Source organism: Xylocopa sonorina, chromosome 9 (genome assembly GCF_050948175.1).
Source record: "Xylocopa sonorina isolate GNS202 chromosome 9, iyXylSono1_principal, whole genome shotgun sequence".
NCBI classification, from domain to species: domain Eukaryota; kingdom Metazoa; phylum Arthropoda; class Insecta; order Hymenoptera; family Apidae; genus Xylocopa; species Xylocopa sonorina.
In genome coordinates this window covers 10,858,861-10,886,230 of record NC_135201.1, presented here as the reverse complement: position 1 = coordinate 10,886,230, position 27,370 = coordinate 10,858,861, and the positions used below count along the sequence as shown (strand labels likewise).

Here is a 27,370-nt window from a genome sequence, read left to right as displayed (position 1 = left end):
TAGTATACAATACACGTAAACAAGCATACGGAGAACTAAAAAATAAAGACATACAAATTCTTATTTGATAAAACAATAATATGCTAGTTCGTTTGGAGCAATGATTAGTCGTTCGACACGAGAAAAGATATATGATTTGACGAAATGAACTGTTTAGCAAATATGCGAAGGTTTATCTTCTAATTTTAGGTTAAGTTAACCTATAAACTTATTATCTTTGATAACAGTGGGAAAAGAAGTGTAACGGTAGAAGATTGTTTACGCAATTGCAAAAATGGCACTGAGTAGGGAACGGCGTGCCAATGCTGGCAATAAAATGGCAAAGTTGTTAAACGAGGAGGAGGAGGATGATTTTTACAAAACAACATATGGAGGTTTCGAAGAAGTAGAGCAGGACCATGATTACATGTTAATATTGATTCATTGATTCTTAAAATCATTTTTTTTTTTGGTGAAATATGATCACGAATAATAACGTTTCCTTAATTTAGGGAGGAAGACGAGGCGGAAGATGAGGTGGATTCGGACTTTAGCATAGATGAAAATGACGAACCTATTTCTGATACCGAACAGGAGGGTCCCAAGAAAAAGCGTAGACTAGTAACGAAAGCTTACAAGGAGCCGAAAGTTCAGTCTCAAAAGGAGCCACAGAAAGAGAAGAAAGTGAGGCAACCGAGGCAGAGGATCTTCATCGAAAGTACAGGTGAATATCTTTCGATTTCAGAATTATTAGAATCGATCGCAGTGGATTAATATCGAACATCGCAATAACTTTAAAATTATTTTCTAATTCGATGTACAGATTCTTGTATCTGTAGCCTAAAGATTCGATACTCGTACCGATAAAAAAAAGCTGCGTGTTAACTGTAAGATTACTATAGGATTAAAGCATTGTGATCAATGGATCGAAATAAACCTAATTTTGTATAGAGAGGAAATCTATTCGTCGTTCTACTGCCGCAAAGTCGGCCGCGACGCAAAAAAGACTAACCGAGAGAAACGAGCATCAGAAAAGGAAAACGAGAGTTATAAGGCACGACATGTGGAAACCCACTCAGGAGGAATTATTAGAGGAAGCGTTACAAACCGAACAGATCAATATGAAATCGTTGGGTAGATCTATCAGTTTCCATTGAGAGATGAGAGTGAGAATTTCAGGTTCCGCATTTCTAATCTTCATTTTTGCCACTTGTAGAAAAATATCAGAAATTAGAGAATGAAAAGAAGAATACGAGGACAGTAAGGAAAGCACAGACAGGACCTATGATTAGGTATCAATCGTTAGCGATGCCTGTTATGATACTTTCCGAAGTGAACCATGATAAAGACGATGATAAAATTAACATCGACGGTGATGACGAGAAGAATGGAAATTCAGAGAACAAAAGTCCCGATGAGACAACAGACGAAGGGTAACGTATAAATTTATCGTCTATTGTAATCAGGAATACTGTAATTAAAGCTCTCTTCGTTTCAGTAATGTGACGATAAAGTCAGAGAACGGCACGAAGGAGACTAACAAAAAGGACTCTTCTCACGCTTCCAGTAAAAACAAATATTATTACGAACAGACGAAGGGATACTACGAGAGAACGTTCATCACTTTTGAGAATGAACAGCTGTTTTCGGAAGCTTTTAAGAAGCCTTCGAGCACACAGAGACAGCCGATGAAACCATTATGCGCAATTACGAGGTGGAGTATCAAGGATACATGTTATAGTTTTCATATTGTCGTATTGTATAAAGAGAAATTGTTAAACTTAAGCATATAAAAATAATTCAGGCTTCCAGCAAAGTATCTGGACCCTATGACTCAACTGCCGTACAAAAATGTGCAAACGTTTCGGCTTTTACGCGAGGCGTATTATCAACAATTGGAAGCACGAACAGATATTAACGATACGTCACAAAGTCCAGAGTTATTACGATGGCTGGAATGGAGACAAAAGAATCAGGGTGGCCTGGCTCAGAGGAACACAGTACGCCTCGAACCAGCCTCCGCCATGCCCATATAATCTTTTCTCGCAATAACTCTCTCGTCGAGACTCGTTCTCAAGTAAAAGACTTTGATCCAAAGTCCTTTAATCCGAACAAATACATTCGACAATCGGAAGGAAAATTACAGCAAAGCAAAGTAACGTGTACATGTTTTAAAGGACGACGAAATTGTAAATAAGTGTACAATTTATTAGTAGCACGTGGTGTGTCGGGTTATTGCATGTGTTTCTGGACGTACACCATGCGAGATTTTTTTTGTATAGCCCTCGAAGTGTAGCAAAGTTACAGGTATAATATACGGATTCATACAAGACTACAATGATTCGATATTGGTAACAGATATCCTCGCCAACTGAAACGAATAACCGTACAGTAGAGATGTACATGTGTGTTCAAAGCAAAAGTGATTTTATTAATAAAATTATAAAGTACAAAGCATTGATTAATAAAGTGTCGCAGATCCGGCGACTCCATATTTCATACATGTATGTATATTATATTATTGAGTCAACGGAGAATAAACTGATCTCGATAACTTCGAAAATTGTTCTCAGTTACAAATCCAGTTTTCACAAAGGGAAATTAAAAGGAGTCCCCTTCAACGATCGCGTTTAGCAACCTAAGGATACAAGATAGAAACCGAGAATGCACGCACAACCGGACGGGGAATCACGGCTGGCTCTTTTGTGATCTTGTTTGTTTCATCGCACGCACCGCCCTAACATGAAATTATAATGCCTTCGACTACCATTCGCCATGCAATTCCATATCCCGATAGCTGATCGTTCAAACAGGAGAACATACCGAAAATGGAGTGTCCACTTCTTGGATTAATCACGTATATGTATAATCTTCTGTACTTTCTGAATTTATTCTTGTCTTTCCATCGTTACACGCTATTTTGAAGAATAAATTTATCTTGTAAAAAAAGCAAGTATTTTCAAACGAAACTCACGTCGTTTACAGAACGCTACGGCTGGCTGCGCTTAAATTTATAGCTGCACAGCGGAATTCGGAAATTCTCTATTCCCGTTGCAATTTATACAAGAGGCAAGATATACACGAACTAAATTGGAATAAAAAATACTATTTATGTTAACAATGATAAGTAGTGCTCTCAGGAAAGCATCAGTTTCTAAGACTTTCTAGCTATTAATGATAATTGAATAACATTTTTCTTTTGAATGAAAGGAAAAATGTTATCGGTATGTTTCCCCATACACAGTGGCTCTAGAAGTCAGTATTTCTAATTTTCGATACGATTTACTTCGACGATCTCTATTGCACGAACCACCGGAGCCCTCGCATAACACAACGAGGTGTAGATATCTCAATATTTTAACGTTTTACTCACTCTCAATTTATTCATCAAGATACAACGAGGACTTGTAACGATAACAGATTACATTGCGGCTACACACATCGAAGCAATACTTATTACACGCCTAAAAAGTACGATATAATCTCGCAAATAGTGTACTTTCGATTATTATTAGTATTGTTATCACTTGTATTCGGCCTGAAATTTGAATACACGTTTTCCCTGTGACTCTTTCAATCTCTCTCGGAATTCTCTTTTCGTTCGATTCACTTCCCCTTAGTTTCTGTCGAGGTTTCTTTTTTCCGTTCAGGAGAAAAATAAAGTACCTTCGAAAGCGTTTGTTAAAAAGTGGTTAAGCTTCTTATTGTATTTTAAGGTCAACGCTACGGTGCAAATTCGAAAGCAGAGAGTGAGCAACAATAAAAGTGTCCCAAGTCCGATTCAGCGTTTTTTTTTTTTTCTCAAATTTTCTTCCTCAATCGCTCTCGTAAAGCTTCTTCTATCTTGTTCTCTGTTTCTCGTTTCATTTTTGCTTCGCCGTGCACCTTTATATAATCAACCGTAAGACTTCACGTGTGTAGTATTTGGCTGTCTCTGAAACGTTTGGCCAAATTTTGGGAACGGGCATCACCAGTCATAAGGATGAAAAAGATGCTTCACTTTTAAGCTCCAACATTTGGTATCCCCCTTACGTTAAGTGGCTCTTTTTTCTTGTTATTTAATGCACAGTTATTGCTTACATATCAAGAGGTCATGATTTTGAAGGTATTAATTGCGTTCACGATAGTATTAATGGTATCTGTATCCGAATCTCTAGTACAGGGATATTTATAAATGCACACACACTCGCATTAGTGTGTCTGCATTTTAATTTACGTAACTTTTCACGTGTACACAGCAGATAACTAAGTGTATTTATCTGTAGAATTTACAGAACGAAAATATTGTTTCACAGATTTCCAAATTTTGGGTAACGATAACAAATTTCAACATAATTTCCGTTAACAAAATTGGAGAAAACTAGTAATTTCCCGCTAATAATGTATAAAAAGAAATTATGTACAAATTAGTAATTTCTTACGATATTGTTAGAAGAGATTGTGAGAAAACTTGTCGTTATTACCCAAAGCGTGGACATCTTTAAGACCATATTTCCTTTTTATGAATCGTTCAGATAAATATACTTAGATACACGTTGAAAGCTGGTACATAGAAAACGCTACAAATTAATATACAGATACGTTAATATATAATTGTATGACGTGCGCATGGACTGAAGAGTGCGGATACCTTTAATACACATGAAATGGAGACCTCTATTACAACATTCATCCGCTCAATTTTCGTCGTTCCAGGTCGAAGTCTTTGGATACAGTTCTGAACTCTGAAACTCGTACAATTTTCGAGTCTAAGTAGACATATCTGCGGATAATGGAACTAAACGTGTTCACTGGAACTTTGCACGGTGTGCCAGAAATCCTTTTACAGAGGCCATTTCGCGCGTGTCCTTTTTTTCACCCCTGCGAGCCGCGTGGCATGCTCCACCAAGATTCGACGAAGCATTTCAGACACACTTTGGTGTGTCACGCTTATAAACCGTTCGTTTCTACGTGTCAAGTAGAACAACACATGTATTACAAAGAAGTAATACAACACTGACTTATCGTAACGTATTAGAGATGAAGATAGTGAGGAGAGACAGAGAGATTAGAGAGGAAGAGGGTGAGGATGGGGGGAAGGGTAGGAAGGAGAAGAGTTAGACGGGATGAATTTCGGGGACAGAATTAGTGCGTACGCGTTTCTTTGTCCTTGGTAAATATTTCTGATGATGTATTTTTTTAGGATGAACGCGCTCATGGTTTGTTCTTTCGTTCTTTTCTATACGTGTCGCTAGATTGTTTGCCCCGATCTTCATCGTTCATTTCTAGCGGCGAGATTACAGCGAATCCCTTTTACTTTCCCAAATAATCCGAAGGAACTTGAGGAGAGTCCAGAGCATACGTAAACTTTCTCATTGCGTTTTCAGTGGGAGCATGATTAATGGAAAAATTCTTCTTGCGATCAAAGAGACGGTATCAGTGGTACTGGTGGTGGTGGTAGTAGTAGAAGTAGCAGCAATAATAATAATAATATTTTCGTTTCTGATCGAAGCCAAGCGACCGTTGACAACAAAAATGTAAAAAGAAAAGAATACTCTTTTTAAGTACTACTATTATCATCCGTATTCGTGAAGCGTCAGAATCAGGGGGGGGCCACAGTCTACTCTGTATCCCGAACACGCCGGATTATTTGGGAAATCATTAGTCCTGTTATACTTATATTCGTAAATAGTCTTGACTCTTGTACTGTATGCACCTGTTACGTTTACCGTCGACCACTTTTCTTTTTGCCTCTGCCTCTTTGTATGTCCTTCTGCAAAATACAAACGTAACGCAGTCCCGGTTATTAATGGCAAACCACATATTATTTTGGGCTGGGGTATTGTGTTCTTATGTCATACAAAATGTTAGGAATCGTCAATTACTAGAGTATGCGTTCAGACGAGACTTTACGAATGTAATCTCCCGTTACAGACAGATTTTCAAATGTTACAATACTGGTTGCGTGACTCCTTTCGTACTTTTGTTATCAGCTTTTAATAAAACTTCAATTTACATTTATATCACTATGCACCTATTTATACACATAGCATATACGGTAGCAAAGTTTCGCCGCAATAATTGAAGCATCCTGCATAAACATAATTGTACATAGTGTATAAGTAACTTTTGAAGCAAAGATAAAAATCTGCGCACACATCTTACTGTATCACACAGGGAAAGAAAGCGAAAATTCCGAGGAATGTTTTAATGAAAAGGAAACCGTATAATCTACTGTATAATAAGTAATGTAAGTTTATACTAAAGACAAATACTCGTAAACGAAAAATGTTCATTTGTAGAAATTCGAAAATGCGTCTCGATAATCAAAAGAATTATTTATTCAGCCGAAAATTACACGCTACTGCTAATCTAAAACAAAATGCGTTATAAAAGCGTTCGTTATGCCTTAAAAAACGAAATGTTATGTGTATTCTTTTCTTTTCTAGATATAAGTTTTCATACGCACAAGTAAAAGTAATCTGCGTTCTGGACTGCTGTAATATTAAAGTTATATCAGTTCATGTACATGTATATAGATGTATCTCCTACGAATTAATGTCTCTCCAGATCACGCGTTATATATGCATACGTTTAGAATATGTGCTGTATATGTATGAAACATTTAAAATGTGATAGTGACGAACAAAAACGGAACAAAGTTGTAAAACTTGTGTTTTACCATAATTACAGTAACGAAAGAATCTATTGTCGTTTGTTAAAATCTAGTGTATCAATCGTTTCTATAAATGTTTATAGCCAAATCTACGTATACATGGTAATAATCAGTCTATATTCTATACGTACTGATTTCAATACTTTACGACAAAACAAAATTAAAGGCGTTACTTTTACTCAGCGAGTAACAAATGTTAGAGCTTTCTCTAATATCGAGATGCCTAACAATGTGACGATAAAACGAAGACAGTTAGTAACAACCATATATGGAAGAAAAAATACATAATAAAAGTGTCTTTAGTAATGTTTAATTTTGATGTATGTTAAAATTAACTCAATTTACAAATCAACTTAATATTTATAATTAACTAACCATAGTTTTCTTATATTAAAACTATGCTATCGTACAAAGAATTATATCCCAGAAACTTTCGTAATTTTGTTGGTTTTTCCTTTTTACTGGACCATAGACTAAAATTTTTTTTTTTTTTCTCTGCCTCTCCTTTCATCCCTCTTTCTTTCTCTCTCTCTCTCTCTCTCTCTCTCTCCCTCTCACACCCTCTCCCCCCTCTCTCGCTCTCTTAGAAAGTCGGTATTACACGAGTACGAAAGTCGGTACTCCCGATTGATATTGATACTGTATTTTGTGTGTACACACATTTTAAGCAGCAAGATGAGTCACTGGCAGCACTGCTTACGCATCCCCTCCGAATTCATTGTTGGCTTCACGTCGATGGGTTCGACGTTCTGTGGCCGGATTGTATCACCTTCGGGTGGATCACGTATCTGTTTCTGAGATACGATTCTGTAGATTTCTGTAACCGTCAGACAACGTATTATTTCCTGTTCCGTTGAAAGCAAAACGCACAAATCGAACACAGTATAACATTATACATTCTTCTACTTGATCAACACCGATTGTTTATTATTTATAAACGAACAGTGTTTAATTATAATGTTATAATATGTTAGCAGCGTTGTGCAAGGATCTGAGATCATATACACTGGATGCTCGAGTTGCGTCTGGTTATTAATTGTATCGCATCGAATTTAGGCGGGAAACGATCAGCTTCTATCGAATTGACTCTGATATCGTGACTAAATATTATTAAAAATTTCTTCTCTTTCTCTCTCTCTCTGTCTTCCGTATATTATCTGTTAAGAATATTTGGTATTTCTTCAATAAGTATTTCTCTCCTCTTTTACCTGTTAATATATTTTGAAATGCTGTCTCAACGTTTGTAGAATCTAAAGCAGAAGTCTCGATAAAAGAGAGGCCGTTTTTCTCCGCGAACGCTTTCGCCTCATCGGTTGGAACCGCGCGTAGATGCCTCAAATCCGATTTGTTTCCCACTAACATAATAACAATGTTCTGATCAGCATGGTCCCGTAACTCTCGCAACCATCTCTCCACATTCTCGTACGTTAGATGCTTTGCAATATCGTACACCAACAGAGCTCCAACTGCTCCGCGATAGTACCTATGAAATTTCAACTCACTTTTAAACGTCTGCCTTGAATCGTGAAGGTTCTTAAAGAAATCAATAAACGATTTAACCGAATATGACCGCAACAAAGTTAAAGGTATTGGAAGCAAAAGGAACATCGATGTTCCAGAGTCAATGTTTATGGAATGATTAATGAATTCATGTGTACCGATTCCAGAATGTTTGATCTTCTAAAAGAGCGTGCTCGCTGCCTCTATTATTGGATTAACTTTAAACTTACGCAGATGTAATGGCGCGATAACGCTCTTGTCCTGCCGTGTCCCAAATCTGAGCTTTGATAGTTTTCCCATCTACTTGTATACTACGCGTAGCGAATTCAACCCCTATAGTAGATTTTGATTCTAAATTGAACTCGTTTCTCGTAAATCTCGACAGCAAATTACTTTTCCCTACTCCAGAGTCACCGATAAGAACGACTGAAACAATAAAAAAACACTTTAGTCAAACAGAAGAGGGAAGCCCTTAACTAGTAGTGAAAAAATTTCAGCTGTTAAACAAGATAAACAATCTAATCAAAACGATATTAGATATTGTTCGAGCGAAGAAATAAATTCAATTTTCATCCATTCATTCATTTCGCTCGCAGGGTTGATGGAATTACTTTGTCCTGAAGGATTGAGAAATTCGTTTCGCACAATGCACGGGCGAACAATTAAACAAAGTACGCGAGTATACGATCCCTGATTACTGGCCACGAATCATCAGCAGGTTCAGATAGTTGACTCATACGATCGAGCGTAACTCTGATTATTTGAGACACGCCATCCGGATTGACAACGCACTGACACGCAAAAAAAAGCGACTCGTCCGTTTTCACATGCGAAAAGGCCATCTCTGATGTCATCGTTCAAGACCGTGTCTCGCGGCCCGCCTGCCTCTGTCAATCGTTTTATTATTTACAATTAAACCGTCCACGTTAACGCAGGCCCCGTTACGCTGTCGAACGACGGCAACTGTTCATTTTTAACACGATGACACGTACACGCGTGCACGTAGAAATTCGTACGTGTACACTATATGATATAACGAACAACAGGACACGTACACCCACACAGGCGAGCTAACCGCACACGTATATACACGGAAATATGCAAATGCCGTATATACGTGTACGCGTGTGTGCGTGTGTATGTGGATGCACGTACGAGTTGGAACAATTTTCATGCCCTCGCACGAACGAGCAACGTAGCGGTAACGGGTAATCGGGTGCAGATTTACCTTTAAATAAATAATCGTATTCGTCATCCCGAGTGCCCATCTCGTCTGGAGCAACGAAACCCTTTTTGGTAGATTGACGGACGGTACCTGGATATCGGGGATATACTACTACGACTTGTAGTTATTTACAAAAAGAGATCGGTACGAGCCCAAGGACGGACCCCGTGCACTGTTGCTCTACTCGCGACGAACGTTCAACACCGCCGTGAATATACACGGTGAAAATGCGAAACGAAACAAGCAAGACCACACGATGATATAATTATTTTCGTTCTTTCAATTTAACTGTACAATATGGCCTCCTTTCTACGCCCCTCCAAACTGAGGGACCGCACATGCGCGGTACGGGTGCGCGCGGTGCGCATGCGCGCGGTGATCATAAAATACATTCATCATAGATATAAATCAGAGCGATAAAGGGACGCGATCCGAGGTTCGTCGGTAATAAAGGTCCCGGCTGTTAGTAAAAATAGATCGATTAGAGTGAAATTAACGTAGGTACGTAACATTGTAACGTTTTTGTATGAATAAAAAGAAAGTAGGAATTTTTTTAAATCTGAACTAATAATTTAGAAATGTTTCTTCTTCGTTTACGATCAGATTGATATTTCCTGCGTTAATTTATTTATTTAATTTTGAAGTCATTTCTGAAAATATAACTCGCGAATATAACTTTAAAAATGTATCTATATATTATTTTTTTTTTTAATTTCATTGCATTGCACATCCCGATCATAGAGCTGTCCAATGAATGGTTGAATATGTATGTAGTGTGATGTTATTTCGCGAATAATTTGCAGGCCGGTTTTCAAGTGTGTAACGCGGAACACATGCACGGTCCATGTATATTTATATTGTTTTCTGTACGAAGTGATAATTTTTTCATAGAATCGAATGCTGTGTAAGACTGGACCACGTGCTAGGCAACAGCGAACTGTAAGCCAACAAAAGATAGGTAATAATATTTATTGCACACGTCAATTCGCAATAGACTACCATTGCCATTGAATTTGAATTACCGAATCTATACGATAATTAATGTTTTTTATTATTTTTAGACCATTCACATTCGAATTATGTCCGTCACTAACTCGATCATCGAAGAATTAATCAATTGAATTGGGATTTCGTCATGCCAGTAAACACATGCACTACTGTTTCATTAATCATAGAATGATCGAGCGCTTGTTCGTAAGAAACTGTATTGTTAAGTGTGGAAAGGAATGTTCGTCGATGTTACGTCAATCTAGTGAGAAACAATAATTGGAAATGAATAAATTAAGCAGCATACCGCCAAACTTGGATCTGGACGATCCAAGGTTTAGGATCAAACCTTATCAACAGATAATTGCTTCTTGTACCGGTGCTTTTATCACATCAATTTTTGGTAAGGACACCTTTATTCTACCGAATCGATTATCGGGAAGAAGTGACAAATCTCCCTTTTGTAGTTACTCCCTTGGATGTGGTAAAAATCAGACTTCAAGCGCAACAAAAAGCAATGCTTTCTAACAAATGTTTTCTCTATTGTAACGGTTTAATGGATCATTTGTGTCCATGTCCGAATGGTAGAGGTCCATTATGGGCTAAAGGGGAAGGAAAATTTACTGGCACAGTGGTATTATACTTAGCTTCTATTAAAATTAAATGCACTATTCCTTGAGAGAATAGACTAACTTGTAGCGTATGATATTTCTATGTGATTAGAGAACTACATATCTAATCAGTATAAAAGCTAGTATAATTGACTATTTTGTAATTCAAGAATTGAATAATTCATTCACAGGACGCGTTTATGAAAATTGGTAAGAATGAAGGTATTCTTTCATTGTGGAGTGGTTTAAGTCCCACACTGGTTCTAGCAGTACCTGCTACTATAGCGTATTTTGTTTCCTATGAACAGTTAAAATTATATTTTAGGGTAAGTAGAGCTTTCTTAAACATTATCTTCCTACATTTTCTGACACTACATTCACATGTTTACAGGATAAGTACAATCAAAGATACAGAAAAGTTAATAAACTTGCTATGGAGCAGCCATTCTGGATTCCTATGGTAGCTGGTGCTATAGCACGTATTTGGGCAGCCACCTTAGTGAGTCCATTAGAATTAATTAGAACCAAAATGCAATCGCAAAAATTAAGTTATGCAGGTAATTTCGCGTTTGTACATACGTTAATCTTATATTCAAGTTCGTTCATAACATACAATTTATATTTCCTCCCTTTTCTTCTTTTTAGAAATCATGCAAGCATTGAAAACTGTTGTAAAATACAGTGGCATCTCTGGTTTATGGATGGGACTGGGTAGTACACTTCTACGCGATGTACCTTTTAGCGCAATTTACTGGTTAAATTATGAGACGATAAAGCGAAGGTTTCACGAAAAACAGCATACTTTTACTTTTAATTTCGTAGCGGGTGCTCTAGCGGGATCTGTGAGTTTCTCTTCCTCTTTTAATTTAACGAAAAATAGAATCTATGAATATTACAGACATTTCATATCATATTTACAGATAGCTGCATTTTTAACAATCCCATTTGACGTAGTGAAGACTCATAAACAAATAGAAATGGGTGAGAAAGAAATTTATTCAGGTATCATGTGAACTTCTTTTTCGTATCAGCCGTTTTTATAGAATGCTGATATCTTGTTGGAAATATGGATTGCAGATAGACCTAAACGAAGTAGTAAAACTTGGTACGTTATACGAAGAATCTACGTGCAAAACGGAGTCAGTGGATTATTCACGGGTTTGATACCGCGTGTGATAAAAGTAGCCCCGGCCTGTGCGATTATGATCGCCACGTTCGAGCATGGGAAACGATTTTTCCAAGTGTACAACGCGAACCAGATACTCCAACAGGAGAGCGAAGTGCAACTTTTAAAACACAACCAGAGGACCGCAAAATGACGTACACGACGTCTCGTTTACGCTGTGAAGTATTACATTTAAGTGAAAAAAAGAAAGAAATAAATTTTATTTAAAACTTTATATACTCTTCATAACTTGAATCTCTCTCTCTCTCTCTCTCTCTCTCTATGTTTTTTATATAAGCATCCTTGAATATATAATCTTCAACGCAGTTACTTAACGCATATACTATTTCTCGAATAGAATAACATCCTATACTTTGCGTTAATTAGCTCGAAGCATATGTATTATTTTCTCGACTGTTTCTAGTCACATATAGAGGAACAAAACTTAGTCTATCGACCATTGAACGTATGGTAATGTTCGAAACCCAGCTTCACGACAGTTGGCTGCCGGCAGCTTTGCAGTAAAATAAAATCACCAGCACCGGACGAAACTCAAACGAGCGTCTATATTAATCGATACCTGAAATCGTTGATTTTTTTGAGAAACTTCGACGAGAAGGAGCAACGATAAAAATCAGTATAAATTTAAACGCTGAAAACTTGTAACTTGATGGCAAGGTACGCTCGCTGAAATGTATTAAGCAAATGTGTTCATTAGTTACTGCAGACGAGAAACCGCTCGGCTAAATTCGGTTGGTCGATAACGGTGTCGGTGAGAATCGGGGTGTTGGAAGTGGTGAATAGGTCATCGCACGGAAGTCGGTCCGTTTCGTTCGTTCAGTGTTAGGCTGTTGGTCGCTGCGATCCGTTCACTAGTCAGTCACCAATTCAACATTCCAAAGGCCGGGTCTTCTTGCCGCCTCTTCGACCCTATCTTCTGGTAAGTATGACCGCCTGTTAGCGATTAATCGCGTGAAATAAAAGAAAACGCAGCGAACATCCCGTTTATCGTCTTTCTGGTAGAATTTCAGGCTGAAATACCATCGTGAACATGGTCGATCCTCGTGTGTTCTTAGATAACCGCGAGTGGGAAAAAGGCTATTTGCTCGATACGATGGCGGAACACGAGAAGTAGCCATTTTGTGAGCAATCGTCAGCCATTCGTGGTTTCCCCGTTCTCCTCTGCGATATCAAGCATCATCTCTTTCTCGTGATAACAGAGATCTTAGGGTATTCGTGTCACGGTTACGAGTTAATTTTGACCCTGTACACCCCTTCGAATCTCGTGCAACGGTTCTATCGGCTAGCCATTACGTAACCGTGCGCCTGCATACACTCGACTCGTAGCTAGTGATTCGCTGTCGTTCGCCGGGTTAGCACGCGCTTTTCAGTCCGGAACTCGTGGCTGGTCTTGATTCGTATTGAACAGCATCGTTTACAACGTTTCAGATACTCGTTCGTAGCGGACAGCCAACTTCAAACGTCATCATGTACGCCTGCACCAGATTTATCGCACCCGTCGCCAGGTCTACAGTGAGTAACAGTCTCGATCGCCGTTCGATTCTCGCGTTATTATATAACCCTTCAATGATTTATCCGATTTCCAGTTGGTCTCTGGAACCAAGAGTTACATCCGACCATTGAGCGGCGCCGTGATCAGCCATAGCCAGTCCATACAGCAGAACCAGCTTCAGAACCCAGCCAGTGTTGTGAGTAACTCCACCAATTTTTCCCAATTGCATAACCTCTCCCTGTAACAGGGTTACATAAGCGCTTTTATTTTCATAATTCCAAAGTTTTCAGAAATAGGAACCTAAAGTTTTTCATGAAAATCATTCATCTCCTGTAACTCATAAGAGTAGATGATCTTACGTTGTACACTTCTATAGGATGTTGTAATTTAACTGGTGGATGTCGGAGGTGACAAATTTTAACCAGAGCATTATGCAGAGCATAGAATTATCATTATTGAACATATTTTTTCTGTTATATACCATTTATACTTGTGTAATGTCTGGATAGAAGTAATGAACTGATTTGAAGGAAGAAGAGAGAAAATTGATAGTATTCTCTGTTAGCAGAATGAAAATTGGCAAATTAAAAGTGTTAAAAAGGATAGTAGCATTTTCAAGGTTGCTTTGACAGGTCAAGTAAGGTCGAATTATTTATATATACACATTGAAAAGTATGAAATTCTTTCAATTAAACACGAGGAGCTGAACTAACATAATCTCAAAATATTAGTTATATATGTAAAACCAAAGAAGATTATATAAGTCATGTTATTCGATGGATAGAAATAGTCAATTTTATGTAATGCAATTTTGAAGTCATTAAGAGATGCAATGACCTTTATATGAGACCCAAAATTTTTTTGATACTTTAAATATTATAAATGGTTTCTTTTTTTCGATTTTATTGCTTGCTCTTTTCTAATCGTGCAAATAATTTTTGTGCAGACTCCGTTGATGCAGTCGCCGATTATACGCAGTTTCCAAACGTCCACAATCAGCCGTGACATTGACTCTGCTGCGAAATTCATTGGCGCCGGTGCCGCTACCGTTGGTGTTGCTGGTTCCGGTGCGTATGCGTTTTTTTACTCTTTCACTAACTTCTGGAAAACACCGTTTCCCATTTCAGTATTCCACAGTAGTCGCATTGAAAAACAAATATCAAATTTATATTTTAGGGATTGGTATTGGTTTGATATTTGGATCCCTGATAATTGGTTACACCCGAAACCCAGCCTTGAAACAGCAAGCATTCAGTTACGCTATCCTTGGGTTCGCGCTATCAGAAGCAATGGGTCTCTTTTGTTTGATGATAGCGTTCCTTATACTGTTCGCCTTTTGATCCCAATCCTTTTGAAGAAATTCTTCCTGTCATAGTAAAGTTATAAATCCCACTTGAAGCGTACGTCTTGGAAGAATCGTAAGACTTGAAAAAATTCCATTATGATTTCAGGTGCCGGAATTGGTTCAGTGTTCGGTTCTTTGATCATTGGTTATGCCAGGAATCCCTCTCTGAAACAGCAGTTGTTCTCGTACGCCATCCTGGGCTTTGCCCTTTCCGAGGCCATGGGTCTCTTCTGCCTTATGATGGCTTTCTTGCTCTTGTTCGCGTTCTAAGTCACCAAAATCGCATTAAAAAACCACAATACTGCTAGTTTATAGTGCGTCACTGCCGAAGCAGCGTCCTCTGATTCCCCCGAGGGGAGCATCGGGTGTTGCCTTTGGTGCACGGGATGCCATGAAATCATTAGAGATGCTCGAGTATCCGGTTCAACGGGGTATGCGACGGTGCGACAATGAACCGAGACAAAAAGGAAACAAGGCGGCTGTACACGTGTGTTTGGATCATCGATCGAACCGTCCTTAACCCGTTCAGGGACTTTTCGAACCAATTTGTAATCATTTCATGGTCTACTGTATATCATATGTAGCGTATAAAAACTCACAGGATTTCAATATAATGAGAAACGAATAAGAACGTTAATTGCGACAGTTTGTCAATGGAAAAAAAAGGATGTAACAGCCTCGCCTGCAAAACTATAGTATGCGTACATAACATTATCTTGTATTGATATTATCAAACATTAAGAAGTAGTGCACATTTTTTGTTACCCTCGAGTGGTTCATCATTGTTGTGCCATCGCGTGCGCACGTTGTTAAAGTAACTGGACGAAGAAAACTGTACAGTGATGTCGAATAAACACTTTTGTCGTGAAATTATTATAGAACCTATGAATGATTCATTTCGTTTAACCTTCTCCTTCGGTTATAAAACGCTGCCTTAGCACACTCCCTCTGAAACTCATACATTTATCGAGTTATGTTCGACGATTGATACGTCTACTTAGCGCACAAATAATTAAACATGTATAGAAGTTGAACTATATATTTATTAAAGACGAAATATAAGTTCAATGACAATTATTAATAATTATGTAAATGTAGGCCAAATGCACATACTCTGATATATTAGTCTAGCTCGATATTGTAATACTTATTTGAGTACAATTAAGTAATTAACTGTAATAAATTATATGACAATTCTTTTCTAATAGCATATACATATTTGGAAATTCATTTGTATTTCCATATACTTTTTATATGTATGACTCTTTCTCCCAGTAAAATTCACATAGACGCAACGATCGATAGATTTCTGAATATTTAAATCTTTGAACTAGGGATTGATGATTCGACGGAGTTATCTCGAAATAAACATTACACCGTTCGATTTAAAAATTAGATTGATGTTATTAAATTTTTATACACAGTTTTTCGCGATATTGTACAGTATAGTAAAAAATTGCATTTAATTCGTGGTAGTACCGAAACCTATAGGTTCTGCTACGTTATTTTGTGGTAGCAAGTTCAGTTGGTTTAACAGATTTTCTCTTTCTCTGAGGCACGCCCACGCTTTTTCCTGTTCCTTTGTTGTTAGGGGTACTTTCCGCTGTTTCGCTAGCATAAGCTTTTTGTAATGTTCTATAACTTCGTTATCCACTGTACTAATTTTCCTCTTTAATGCTTGCCGCTTACTTTCCTCTTGAGCTAGATTCAACAATTTTTTCAACTGTGTTACATTGTGATTGGAAAGTGCAGTGAGCTCTTGCTGACAACGTTTTATCTCTGTAAGAATTTCGTCGTCCTCTTGACCTTTCTTTTGTGCATCCGGTTCCAAGATTCCTTGCTCGACCAGTTCTTTATGCATCCTTAATTCTAAATTAATCGAGTTCTGAATAGTGAGGTCCCTTAAAACAGGAGGATCACTATCCCTGAACAATTTGTTATCCGTATTATTATTCGCAACGTACACATTTTCTTCTAGCAAAGCGGAGACTAATCTTTGAGTTAAAGGCCCAGCTATACTGTGCGCCTTTTTATCATTTTTCCCTACTAATAGAGATACATCCGAACGACTTTTCTTCTTATCTCTGTTTGGATTGGCCGCGTCCTCTTCTTGTAACAGATCATTGTGTGCCCACATTAAACTGTAGTGACGGCCTAACGGAGGTATCTTCTTAAAGTCGCTAATATCGCTATGCGTGGAAATTAATTCTTCTAATAACTTAATGTCATCGGGCATAATGTCTGTGCAATACGGATCAACAGAAGCCCAAAATTTATTAGGCGTATCATTTTTTGGTAGGAGTAACTTGGGCGATTCAGATTTCGAACCCTCAATTTTCATGATTTCGTGCACATGTGGAATGACCTGAGAGTTCGAGCTAGCTACAGCTTTCTGTCTGAACAGTTTCGCCGGCAGAGGAGATTGCATTTTGGTGTTAAGCTCTTTCGGCTTGAATTTCTCCTCTCTGACTTTCTTATCCAAAAGCGAAAGACCCTTTCCACTTTTGGATCTCTTGTCTCTGCGTTCCTCCGCAGAAGACAAATTTGCTATCTCTTCTTGGAGCATCCGATGTCGCACGACCACCGACGACAGAAGCATTTCTAGCTCTAACTGCAACGTATCGAGGTCCTCCATCCCTACACCCTCTTCTACGCTACGTTGCAAAATACTAGTATACCTTGGAAGAAGACGGCTATTATCTGCAATTTTTAAGATAGGCAGAGACAACGTGGTCTCCGTACTCTCTGAACTAGTGTCAGAGTTAAGCGTCGAAGGCTGCACCGTCTTTCCGCTCTCTCGTACCTTGACGACAGCCTTCTTGGAACTTTGTTTACCTTTGCCAGACATTATTGAAAGCTTAGTATCGCACAGATCCCTTCAGAAAATGTCGGACGCCGTTTCACTAGGGGTCATTCATATTTAAATGTCTCGGTTCGAGTGTCCAATCATTTCTACTCTTCCCCTTGCGACCATAACCCCTTCTCCTCGAATTGATTCTCGCATTTAACGAAGAATACACGTCTTCGTACACAGTACGAAGAATTCGATCTACTTTTAGTTGAAACTTTCTAATACTCTCTCGTTAAACACGTACCATTCTAAACCGTGGCGAGGTGTTAGGTTATGACCTGTCCATAAGCTTAACGAGCAACGAATGATCCGATCAGCTGGCAGGATAACATGTGAAATATATAACCTACGTCGGTCAACTGTAATTCATACCGCGAAAATAATCGAACTACCAAGAATCTAACCAACAGTGTACATTTATTTGTTGCTTTGTGTTTGGCGAACTGATACGAGAATGGTTAGTCGACTCGTCATAGGTTTCTCTACCAAACAGCAGCACTATCGCAAGCGTTCCTATTTACATGTGCGTCGCATGTGCGCGAGGCAAATATATCCTGCACGCGAAACTATATATTATTATTTAAACGTAAAATCAGATATCTTTCCTCCCGTTGATGTTTTATTCAGATGTTAGTTGGAAACGTAAACATCGTGAGCATTTTGATAATGTCATTCCTTCGACGCTTTCGATCCGTTCCGCTAGATGGCTCGCCATGAGAAATCTTACGCCAACGCGCGCACACACACGCGTTCGTGTGTTACGTTGTTAACCACGACATATACTTCTCGTTGCAACATATGCGTTACAGAAATTTGTTAAACAAATCCTAACCTACAATTACATATTTACAAGTCACGCATCATCGCAATTGTTACCTGTCGATACTGTTCGTAGGATAATGATCGAACGTGTGTTGATCACATACATTTCGATTCGGTGATATCTCGCTGATAAATTATTTAGACGTTGTTGTTGTATACATTTATGATTTACACGTGTAAAATTGTCCGTAGTCATTGGACGGCCGCTGGTGTTTGAAGGAACTTTTTGAAAATGGCCGAGACGGGTGCGCATCTAACTGGAACGACGCTTATAAAGCCTTCGATTTTCGAAATTATAGCGCAGGAGTCGTTCGCAGCCACTGTCGAGCCGGCTTTTAAAAAGATTCTGTCGGTAGGTTAAGTTCTCTTCGTATTTTCTATAAGAATGTACGTACTTTGACCCGATCAGTGTTAAAGGATTGTATTTTGCACGCAATTTTTGTATTTTCGAGCAAATACCGTTCACCAATGGAATTCTGATCTTACTATTTGTACGGTAGCCATCATTGCGTTTCTTGACCGGATATCTGGTCGAAATATTTAAATCTCATCTTTACGATTACTCGCACGATTTACAATGACGAAGTAATAGAAATGAATATCGAATGCTCCTATATAATTTCAGTTTATCGTATCGTTCAATATCGAAAGATACGGACACATTCTAAGATGGGAAGACGAAGCGTTTTTAATATTCAATACGATCCTTCAACGGCATTATTCGAACAAATACTGTAAGTAATATGATCTGCATGAAGTTCAGATCAATTTTTGGAACTTCTACTCATTTATAAAAGTATATTCGTTTTCCAGCTGCATCATTTTCCGAAGCCTTCTATGGTTTGAAACGTATAGCTGTGATCGACTCGAAAGTTGAACGTGATCTATCCAAGGAACAAAAAAAGTTATCCTTGATGCTGATAGTGTTATTTCCATATATAAAAAACAAACTTTCTCGGTTAAGTAACGAGTACAAACTCGAACAAGCGGACGGTTATACCCCAAAATCGGTAACTATCGATACGTTTAAATTTAATCCGTGTTTGTTCTTCAGTTTCAATCCTCGCATTCGTTTTTCGTTCCAGAGATGGCAAAAGCTGTACCGTATCTGCATTATCAAAGGATATTCGATCTTTTTCATGATATACGAATTTCTGGTACTGTACAATTACATACTTTACGTTTCTGGTAAATCAACATATACCTCTCCACTCTTGAGACTTTTGTCCATTTCTTTAACGTATGCAAAACCAGAAGCGGCAATTACTATTTCCGATTTGTTGAGGAAAATTAAAGACAATTCGTTCGGTATCAGCGATAGCATAGACATACTCCAAAGAATGATGACTACGGGTCTCGAATTCGGCGCATTTTTCCTTCAGTTTTTGTCCTGGTGGTCCGAAGAACATTATTTCACGAATTTACTAGCGTTACCTACTCCACCACCACCGACAGTAAGCTGCACTGATCCTATAATGTTCATAAAGCTTGTCGAATCGTAATCGAAAATATGCAAAATATTCCATTTTATTTGTCATAGATTCCAGAAACAGCAAAGCGGTACAAAGGCATATGTCCGATCTGTTGTGAAGCATTCAGAGTACATACAGTACTTTCAGTGTCTGGGTACGTCTATTACAGAGAACACAGCGTTACAAAAATAACAAGTATCCATTCATCTACAATTCATACATATCTCATTTTACAGTTACGCATTCTGCTATCAATGTATTCTTCCCGTAATACGCAGAGATAAAAAGTGTCCGGTGACAAACTATCCTGCCAAGGAAGACGATTTGATACGATTATATTTAGACTAAAAAAATAATGTGCATATTTTATTATACATGTTGTACGTGTTAATAAAACGTTGTTATTTGTTAATTTTCATTCGTAATTTCCAGTATCAGCGTATGAATTTTATGGAGTGAACCACCACGTAGAAAATAAATTACTCGAATAATTGCAATTGTGAATAACATTTACAGGTACATTCCTCTATATTACAGAAAAGAATACTGATTTTAGTCCAAGGATTTTTCAATTAATATCCAATACACTCGCGTATATAATGAATCACAGACAACGGTGCCGGAAGTTCCAGTTATCGGTCTCAATTGAACATTCGAACCAGACTTTTGGCAAAGTATCTTATACGACGTAATATATATTTCAATACTGAATATTCGACACTATACAAAATCTAGCAATAAAAATGATTCGTAAAATAGAAGTGCGTTATCTAAGAATTAATAACTTGTATTTATTCTTCCTGTACTTTCATATTATTAAGTAATCAGTGTTCGAGTAATTATAGAAACTGATTAATAATGCATAAGGCACGCTTTGATGATCGTATGTCGTATATGGATATCAATTTCGAATATTTTCCAAATGAAGGCTTCTCAAAAGTAGAAATTTTATTGATACACACCTTCACTGTTTATGATTATATGTCCATTGAAGATTATGGCACATTTTACGGAGAAATTTACTATCTTCCGTAAAAAGATAAAAAGATTGTAGAAAGTTTTATAATTTTTGTTTTCACTTCATAAAAGATTGTACAGTATTTAATACGAAAGTTTTGAGATATAGTAAAATAAAGTTGTTACACTTTAGCATACTTAAAAAGTTCTATTTAATTAGGTAAAATACTTGAACACTGACTCTTCTACTACGTTAATAGGAACATCTTTTCCAAAGGCCACGATTAATGCACAAAAATTTTACTGCTCTAATCTAATCAAACTAACTATATAATATTTATGTTGTCACGTTTCATGGCATAAAAGTCGATATATAACAATAATCTGTGTTTTACACTTATACATAGATTATCTAAAAAAAAAAAATAAAAAGAATGTTGCTACATATACTCATACATTGGTCAAAATCCATTTATATACAACTGCATAATCCAAGAACAATCCTTTAAATTGTTACAAGTGGAAAAAAGCTTCTATCCTTTTTCATGTAAAAACTATGAGAATTTCATCACATTTTAAACTACAAATTTTCATAGTCTAATACTACATTAAAATTCTTCGTTTATACTTGTTTAAATCAGACTACTTGTTATTAAGTAGATTATCAGAAACACTTATGGAGTTACCGTTTAGTAACGATCGAGCACGAAAGTATGTTTCGAAATTTCAAGCGTGAATATACATATATAATCTTTTGCATTAAAATATCAGTTGTCTTTTGTGCTTTTACCAATTGAGAGTCTGGTCGTCAGCCAGTTCACTTTCTCAAATTGTTTGACTAGACTGCAGCTTTAATATGATTTTTTTTCTTTCTTGATAAGTTCCTTTCCTAATCATGCGATGTGAAAGATGCACGATAAGATTTTTCATAGGCACATTCGATCGCTTCACGTCTAACAATACCAACATATGTGACAGCAACAATATCTAAGCATGCAATATAATATTACTAGTTCCCTATAATTGAAACAGTACATTAATTTGTCAAAGCATTAAAGAAATTTGTTTAGTATTATCGATGTAGATTATAGTTTAAGGAAGAAACAATTATGACTTTCAGAAATGCTTATTTCTACTCAATCATTAACATCTACTGATTTTACTAGTATTTTTGATTTCTGTGCACGTAATTCGCGCGAAACATCGTCACAACGATCACCTTGCTATATAATGTAAAATAAAATTAGCAGAACAACAAAACAGGTATGAAAGAATGGACAGATATATGAGCTGGAAACAAATATAAATTCGAGGGGGACAATTTTACTATAATTCCACGCAATTTTGAATATAATCCCACTAATTATATCAGGATTGTAAATATTAGCGTGCAATTGTAATGTGTAATTGCTACTACCAAAAAAATAAAATAAAATAAAATAAAAAAAAAGCGTACGTTTCAGTATTCTAGAACGTATACATACGTACATGTCTACATGATTAAGAACTGTCATACCTAAACGTATATGTTCCTCTCTTCTCTTCGTACCGATGTCCGACAAAAATGTGTATCGATTTCTCAGGAACACACCAACTATAATTCTTCGAAGAACGCGACTCTGGCCTTGGTGGAGCCAGACTTCACTTTCTTTAACGTACTATACTTGTTCTCACCGAGGCGCACTTGTTCTTCATGTAACTGGTCTAATTCGCACTGTTTCTCCCCGACTTTCATCACTTCGATCTCCGTGCGCAATTCTCTTAGCTGCTCCTGCAAATGTTTGCTCTTCTCCCAATAATCAACTCTCTCTTTCTCGATTTCTAAGGACAGCTGATCGACATCACCGTCGGCGATTAGATCGTAGGAGGTCAGATCAGCAGGCAGAGGTTCCGTGTCCAGTTGCAGCGTTTGTAGATCCGCTTGCAAATCTGACGGCAACACTTGCGTCGATGGGAACAAATTTGGCACCGGCTGTTAAAGAATGGCGAACGTTAAGTGCGTTTATATGGAAAATAACAATTGATTAATTAAGTTACACTCGCGATTTAGATACTTACAGCTATAGTGGCAGTGTAGGCGTTTCTACTGAGGAACTCTAGCAGTTTCTCTTTCGCTTCCTTTTCAGCGATTCGAGCACGTAACAGTTCATCCTTTAACTTTTCAGCCTCCGCGGCTCTTCGCTCTGACTCTTGTACCAGTCTTTCTGTTAACAATTCTGCTTCTCTGGTCTTTCGTTCGAGATGAACCTTCTCCTCTTCAGTCTTCATGTTGTTCAATCGTATACGGGTGATCTCTTGTTCCGCTTCCGACGCTTTTTGACTTAACAGCATCGCCTCCTCTTCTGCCACGCGACTTTTCTCTGCTAGAAGGTCTGCAGTTTCTTCAGACCTTCTCTGTAATTATTCAATAGCTTTTTTCTTTGTGGCGGTTTCTAAGTAACATTATTATCTAGCGACATGTTCCTTACGAGTGCCTCGTTTGCCAAACGAATTTCTTCCTGGTATTGCAGAAGGCGTTGCTCCATGGCTGCCTTTTCCCTCTCTGCTGCTTCTCTGAGTTGCTTTTCTCGTGCCAGTTTATTTCTTTCGATTTGCCTCCTAATAACACAACATTTCTTTACAAAAGAGAAACTTACACGATTGAAGTAATGTTTCCCTTTTGATCAATTTAATAAGTACTAACCTGGTGAAACATCTATCTAATTACTTTTTGGTCCTATAAAATAATATAAAACAGCAAAAATCGGGGAAGAGGAGGTAAGAAAAGAATCAATTAGGGAACTGTTATAGCAGGATAAAACGTACATTCCACATGCGTAGAACTGGTTAGATAAATCTTCTGTAACTTGTTAAAGATGTATATGTACTTCGAGCATATATTATTTTCATATACGTTCATTTAATGTAGATTAATTACGAACTATTAATTTAGTATAGAAAAAGAAACACGTAATTATGAACAAATAATTACAAACAGTATTTCTTAAAATTTACGTTGAGAAGCTTACCTTGACTTTTCTTCTTTTGCCTGTGCTTTCATCTGTTGCACCTCCATGGAGTCGGGTTTGCGCCTCCTCATAAAGAGATCGTGGTTGCCGATACACAGGTCCAAAATCTTAACAAATAATACGTGAGCACCTTTGTCATTGTTTTGTTCGTCCAATTTTAAAGCTATCAAACCCTTCACCCAGCTGCCAACATCTGACTGTTTTTTTACCAGTTTATTCATCCGAACTTTCTGCGAGAAGAACACGAAATTCGGCGACGTTTTCTCCACCGGTTTTATTACGAACTTCTTGTCGTCGAAGCTGATGTGCCGTATCTCCGACCACGTGAACGTAGTTTTCGGTGCTAGCTTGTTTTCCTTCTCGTAAATGTTCAATCCGAGAGCGGTAACTCCTAACCAAAGGTCAGTCTCTTTCTTGTTCTAATGTTTCATGTAATTTATACGAGTGTGAGTAAATATACATTATGATGATTAATCTGGGCCTTCTGTATGGCCCATATCGACTCAAGTGTGTTCGCATGGAATACTCACACTAATAGGAAAATAGTTTACACCGTACATATCAAGGTCTTGAGCAATTTTTAGATACTCCATCTCTGCCTCGTCCCTCGACATCCCACGATGATCAGCATACCAAATTTTTATCCTGTCCTCCCACATTTCAGGTGTCATTTGATACTGATCTATAACTCTTTGCGGCAGTAGATCCTCGCTGGCGAGCATTCCCGGACGATACGATACTTCGTCGTAATCTCCATACTGTGAACATTCAGTATTCGATCTATACATCATACACACTACGAATGAAACGGTACAGAGTTTCTGTTAAATCTAATGCATTCTTAGTCGGTTATATCCTGATCATCTACTCGATATAAATTCATAATTACTTTCGCTTGAACTGCATAAGAAGCTAACAATACGGACGCTTCCGGTGGACAGTAAATGTCCATTGAAAGGATGGCTTGTTTCACTTGCAAAAAGAACAAATGTTGAGTGACTTCTTGCACCAATTCCTCAGCGACATCCTCGGGATAAAATTTTGCAAGGAACATGAAAGGCGTCGTCGGTTGCTGGGAAATACATTGATCTTGAACTGAAATATACAAATTCGTTACTGATATTAACTTCAGCAATTACAGTGTTAGTTACAGGACTCAAATAAAGTAAACAGCCGTTACAGCAGGCTTTAATACATTACCTTTCTTGTCCAACTTTAACCAGGAAATGAACCCTTTAGCGTCTTCGTACTGCAGTCCAAAATACCACGTCTCTCTCAACCCTATCGTACGGCAAACTAAATCAAACAGATCCCTTCCCGTCGATCTCCACTGTAAATACGAGGCGGATTAAAATAGATGTTTACATAACATTTGACAGCGCAAATCGAGTAATGCTCTGGCGAGGGACTAACCTCCAAACTGAATTCCAGTTCAGCGTCCAGCGTACAGACTTTAACGGGAAAAGATTTTGCAGACTTTTTCCTTCGAAACGGTGGCATTTTACTCCTCATTATGTTCACTCAACATCACGAAAAAGTAGGGTAATCAATATAGCAGGGAAGAAAAAAAAATCGAGGGGGCAAGAAAAAAAGAAATCGAAAGCATCTAGGACTACGCCGTGAGATCTGGCCTGGGCATTAAATGTTTACATTTTTGCAGAACGGAACGCAGGGGGGAACTGAGCGATAAAGATAACCTTACCTACGCATTCGCAACATATTGACGAAATACATTGAAACACGTAACAATGATTCGAACAACTTGGTCCGCGTGAAAAACCATCTCAATTTGTAAACGAAACGTTCCTCCCCTCGGTCACATTGTATCTCGTTCGTTTTGCGGGGCTTTCCTTCCGGACAAAGAACCAGATTACGAGCGCTCCTCGGGACGTGAGCCTCTCCTATCTTTCGAAATAGTTTATTCCACCAATTTCAGTCAGTTCGAGTAACTTCGCTTACGACAGTGACTACACTGTCAATCTAGACATTCTAATACTTTGTTACCTCGATAGTTAAAAAAATGCAACATCGACGCATCGATAACGAGGCTCAAGCGTGCTCCAACACATTTTACCAACTGAACACCTCTGGAAATGAACCTTCGACGACTTGTTTTATCTTCGAACGAAATGAAAAGACATAAAATATAATTATAAAACTTTCGTACGATCTCTTCCACTTTTCTAAGTTTCTACATTACCTACTGATTTATAAATGCTGCTCAGTGCCCGGGAACAGATGAGAAAAAATGTCAGCATTCTTAAAATTCAACAGATTTTCGAATCGATATATCGATATTCAGTGTCTATTACTATACAATTACATTATTGGAATAAACGTTTTAAATGTGATTTCAATATTTACAGTGTTTTGACGTCTTTAAAGTCGAATGTATGGGTTTGAAATGCGAACACGGATAAAAATGTGCGACGGCGCACGCGTCAGTCGCGATCCAATGACGCGCACCATCACAGATTCCCCCACCTCTATACCTGCGCAGTGATCATGCGCACTCGCACTTCATGTTTTCATATTTTGAATTTTCAAGAAATTAGAACTCTACTAATCTTTATTTTAACAATACGATTATTAATGGACACTGAACATTTGTATTATAATTTAGTTATTGGATAATTCGAAAAGAATTCGAATTTAAAGAATATTATAATTCAATCGTCGCAGTGGCGCTGTTATCTTATCGAATTCCATATCGGTAATGTCACGTTTGTGTTGATAACGGAGATTACAGATCCTGAGCCGCGCGACACAAATTTACATTTGTCGACAGATCTATAATATATTTTGTCTGTGACATAAACTTAAATTCTTCGCCTGTTAGCCGTTAGTGATTTAAACATTCTGATTACGAAGCTCGTCTTCAGGATTAAGCAGCTTTTATATATTAAACAGGTATTAATTAAGTATTAATTTCCAGGTCGTTAAGGAGAAGTTATTAAAAAGATGATATCAAAACTGAAGAGGCAAAAGAATTTTCTTATTCTATGTAATGTTTAAAGCACATTTTAAACTTATTGAATGCATTCAAACGATGAGAACTCTTAACTGGATATCAAAAGTACCCAACGATAAGTATTAATCTTATCCAAGAATTAATTGTAGTTTATAACTGCATACATTAAGAGGTAATGCGATAATTATTAATGACAAAATTAATTGTACGATAATATCAGATTACCATTGTGTATATGTTATTTAAGTAACTGTTATATCTTCGATAGATCTCGTAACATTTTATGGTGAACTGATGAGCTTGAACTGA

At 37.6% G+C, this 27,370-nt stretch overlaps 7 protein-coding genes across 17 annotated transcripts; 4 read left to right on the top strand and 3 right to left on the bottom strand.

Moving 5' to 3' along the window:
- The first annotated feature begins 263 nt into the window (after positions 1 to 263).
- On the top strand, positions 264 to 18,624 carry Yl-1 (Vacuolar protein sorting-associated protein YL-1). 2 transcript variants are annotated; one of them, XM_076901891.1, is made up of 7 exons: positions 264 to 408; positions 492 to 703; positions 931 to 1,113; positions 1,196 to 1,412; positions 1,478 to 1,693; positions 1,784 to 2,033; positions 18,615 to 18,624. In XM_076901891.1, the coding sequence occupies exons 1-6, from the start codon at positions 275 to 277 to the stop codon at positions 2,013 to 2,015; spliced, it is 1,194 nt and encodes a 397-aa protein (XP_076758006.1). In that variant the 5' UTR covers positions 264 to 274; the 3' UTR covers positions 2,016 to 2,033; positions 18,615 to 18,624. The 2 variants fall into 2 exon arrangements, with proteins under 2 accessions (XP_076758006.1, XP_076758005.1); XM_076901890.1 differs by lacking the exon at positions 18,615 to 18,624 and having other exon boundaries at positions 1,784 to 2,045.
- Positions 5,117 to 9,697, bottom strand: Rab11 (RAS oncogene family member Rab11). Of its 4 annotated transcripts, none has more exons than XM_076901901.1 (6): positions 9,363 to 9,697; positions 8,365 to 8,560; positions 7,843 to 8,117; positions 7,295 to 7,451; positions 6,428 to 6,455; positions 5,117 to 5,731 (listed from the first exon to the last, which is right to left on the bottom strand). In XM_076901901.1, exons 1-4 carry the CDS (start codon positions 9,400 to 9,402, stop codon positions 7,315 to 7,317), a joined length of 648 nt encoding a protein of 215 aa, XP_076758016.1. In that variant the 5' UTR covers positions 9,403 to 9,697; the 3' UTR covers positions 5,117 to 5,731; positions 6,428 to 6,455; positions 7,295 to 7,314. The 4 variants fall into 4 exon arrangements, with proteins under 4 accessions (XP_076758016.1, XP_076758017.1, XP_076758015.1 ...); XM_076901902.1 differs by having other exon boundaries at positions 6,428 to 6,452; XM_076901900.1 differs by lacking the exon at positions 6,428 to 6,455.
- Positions 10,495 to 12,308, top strand: LOC143427623 (mitochondrial glutathione transporter SLC25A40). 2 transcript variants are annotated; one of them, XM_076901894.1, is made up of 7 exons: positions 10,495 to 10,749; positions 10,814 to 10,980; positions 11,149 to 11,283; positions 11,349 to 11,514; positions 11,603 to 11,799; positions 11,878 to 11,938; positions 12,035 to 12,308. In XM_076901894.1, the coding sequence occupies exons 1-7, from the start codon at positions 10,632 to 10,634 to the stop codon at positions 12,274 to 12,276; spliced, it is 1,086 nt and encodes a 361-aa protein (XP_076758009.1). In that variant the 5' UTR covers positions 10,495 to 10,631; the 3' UTR covers positions 12,277 to 12,308. The 2 variants fall into 2 exon arrangements, with proteins under 2 accessions (XP_076758009.1, XP_076758008.1); XM_076901893.1 differs by having other exon boundaries at positions 10,496 to 10,749; positions 11,878 to 11,959; positions 12,035 to 12,307.
- On the top strand, positions 12,892 to 15,861 carry Atpsync (ATP synthase, subunit C). 2 transcript variants are annotated; one of them, XM_076901907.1, is made up of 5 exons: positions 12,892 to 13,062; positions 13,572 to 13,655; positions 13,730 to 13,831; positions 14,582 to 14,702; positions 15,087 to 15,861. In XM_076901907.1, exons 2-5 carry the CDS (start codon positions 13,611 to 13,613, stop codon positions 15,248 to 15,250), a joined length of 432 nt encoding a protein of 143 aa, XP_076758022.1. In that variant the 5' UTR covers positions 12,892 to 13,062; positions 13,572 to 13,610; the 3' UTR covers positions 15,251 to 15,861. The 2 variants fall into 2 exon arrangements, with proteins under 2 accessions (XP_076758022.1, XP_076758023.1); XM_076901908.1 differs by lacking the exon at positions 12,892 to 13,062 and having other exon boundaries at positions 13,467 to 13,655.
- Positions 16,360 to 18,390, bottom strand: Ada3 (transcriptional adaptor 3). Its single transcript, XM_076901887.1, has one exon. It carries the CDS (start codon positions 17,826 to 17,828, stop codon positions 16,443 to 16,445), a length of 1,386 nt encoding a protein of 461 aa, XP_076758002.1. The 5' UTR covers positions 17,829 to 18,390; the 3' UTR covers positions 16,360 to 16,442.
- Positions 18,625 to 18,863: 239 nt separating the features above from the next.
- Positions 18,864 to 20,881, top strand: Pex12 (peroxisomal biogenesis factor 12). 4 transcript variants are annotated; one of them, XM_076902069.1, is made up of 7 exons: positions 18,864 to 19,005; positions 19,279 to 19,387; positions 19,467 to 19,663; positions 19,739 to 20,107; positions 20,194 to 20,279; positions 20,362 to 20,505; positions 20,642 to 20,881. In XM_076902069.1, exons 1-6 carry the CDS (start codon positions 18,886 to 18,888, stop codon positions 20,471 to 20,473), a joined length of 993 nt encoding a protein of 330 aa, XP_076758184.1. In that variant the 5' UTR covers positions 18,864 to 18,885; the 3' UTR covers positions 20,474 to 20,505; positions 20,642 to 20,881. The 4 variants fall into 4 exon arrangements, 3 of the variants coding, with proteins under 3 accessions (XP_076758184.1, XP_076758183.1, XP_076758182.1); XR_013102349.1 differs by having other exon boundaries at positions 20,194 to 20,505; XM_076902068.1 differs by lacking the exon at positions 20,642 to 20,881 and having other exon boundaries at positions 20,362 to 20,537.
- A 1,074-nt stretch (positions 20,882 to 21,955) lies between these two features.
- Mer (ezrin/radixin/moesin family protein merlin) lies at positions 21,956 to 25,610 on the bottom strand. 2 transcript variants are annotated; one of them, XM_076902066.1, is made up of 9 exons: positions 25,504 to 25,610; positions 25,291 to 25,420; positions 24,980 to 25,185; positions 24,621 to 24,848; positions 24,300 to 24,509; positions 24,091 to 24,197; positions 23,551 to 23,680; positions 23,141 to 23,476; positions 21,956 to 23,054 (listed from the first exon to the last, which is right to left on the bottom strand). In XM_076902066.1, exons 1-9 carry the CDS (start codon positions 25,600 to 25,602, stop codon positions 22,677 to 22,679), a joined length of 1,824 nt encoding a protein of 607 aa, XP_076758181.1. In that variant the 5' UTR covers positions 25,603 to 25,610; the 3' UTR covers positions 21,956 to 22,676. The 2 variants fall into 2 exon arrangements, with proteins under 2 accessions (XP_076758181.1, XP_076758180.1); XM_076902065.1 differs by having other exon boundaries at positions 24,091 to 24,509.
- Positions 25,611 to 27,370: the final 1,760 nt, after the last annotated feature.

What these genes read in the sequence shown, in the direction of transcription:
- Atpsync (XM_076901907.1), top strand. Translation starts at nt 13,611, where the DNA reads ATGTACGCCTGCACCAGATTTATCGCACCCGTCGCCAGGTCTACA. An exon ending in CACCCGTCGCCAGGTCTACA is followed by an intron (nt 13,656 to 13,729) that starts GTGAGTAACAGT and finishes TCCGATTTCCAG; the next exon opens with TTGGTCTCTGGAACCAAGAG. An exon ending in TTCAGAACCCAGCCAGTGTT is followed by an intron (nt 13,832 to 14,581) that starts GTGAGTAACTCC and finishes ATTTTTGTGCAG; the next exon opens with ACTCCGTTGATGCAGTCGCC.
- Mer (XM_076902065.1), bottom strand. Translation starts at nt 25,602, where the DNA reads ATGAGGAGTAAAATGCCACCGTTTCGAAGGAAAAAGTCTGCAAAATCT. An exon ending in TAAACTATTTTCCTATTAGT is followed by an intron (nt 24,510 to 24,620) that starts GTGAGTATTCCA and finishes ATGAAACATTAG; the next exon opens with AACAAGAAAGAGACTGACCT. An exon ending in GTTTGGCAAACGAGGCACTC is followed by an intron (nt 23,477 to 23,550) that starts GTAAGGAACATG and finishes GAATAATTACAG; the next exon opens with AGAAGGTCTGAAGAAACTGC.
- Rab11 (XM_076901901.1), bottom strand. Translation starts at nt 9,402, where the DNA reads ATGGGCACTCGGGATGACGAATACGATTATTTATTTAAAG. An exon ending in TATCGCGCCATTACATCTGC is followed by an intron (nt 8,118 to 8,364) that starts GTAAGTTTAAAG and finishes GAAATTTCATAG; the next exon opens with GTACTATCGCGGAGCAGTTG. An exon ending in ATTTCAAAATATATTAACAG is followed by an intron (nt 7,452 to 7,842) that starts GTAAAAGAGGAG and finishes TGACGGTTACAG; the next exon opens with AAATCTACAGAATCGTATCT.
- LOC143427623 (XM_076901893.1), top strand. Translation starts at nt 10,632, where the DNA reads ATGAATAAATTAAGCAGCATACCGCCAAACTTGGATCTGGACGATCCA. An exon ending in TTTTATCACATCAATTTTTG is followed by an intron (nt 10,750 to 10,813) that starts GTAAGGACACCT and finishes TCCCTTTTGTAG; the next exon opens with TTACTCCCTTGGATGTGGTA. An exon ending in GAAAATTTACTGGCACAGTG is followed by an intron (nt 10,981 to 11,148) that starts GTATTATACTTA and finishes ATTCATTCACAG; the next exon opens with GACGCGTTTATGAAAATTGG.
- Pex12 (XM_076902067.1), top strand. Translation starts at nt 18,886, where the DNA reads ATGGCCGAGACGGGTGCGCATCTAACTGGAACGACGCTTATAAAGCCT. An exon ending in GCATTATTCGAACAAATACT is followed by an intron (nt 19,388 to 19,466) that starts GTAAGTAATATG and finishes TTCGTTTTCCAG; the next exon opens with CTGCATCATTTTCCGAAGCC. An exon ending in CTACTCCACCACCACCGACA is followed by an intron (nt 20,108 to 20,193) that starts GTAAGCTGCACT and finishes TATTTGTCATAG; the next exon opens with ATTCCAGAAACAGCAAAGCG.
- Yl-1 (XM_076901891.1), top strand. Translation starts at nt 275, where the DNA reads ATGGCACTGAGTAGGGAACGGCGTGCCAATGCTGGCAATAAAATGGCA. An exon ending in GATCAATATGAAATCGTTGG is followed by an intron (nt 1,114 to 1,195) that starts GTAGATCTATCA and finishes TGCCACTTGTAG; the next exon opens with AAAAATATCAGAAATTAGAG. An exon ending in CCATTATGCGCAATTACGAG is followed by an intron (nt 1,694 to 1,783) that starts GTGGAGTATCAA and finishes AAAATAATTCAG; the next exon opens with GCTTCCAGCAAAGTATCTGG.
- Ada3 (XM_076901887.1), bottom strand. Translation starts at nt 17,828, where the DNA reads ATGTCTGGCAAAGGTAAACAAAGTTCCAAGAAGGCTGTCGTCAAGGTA.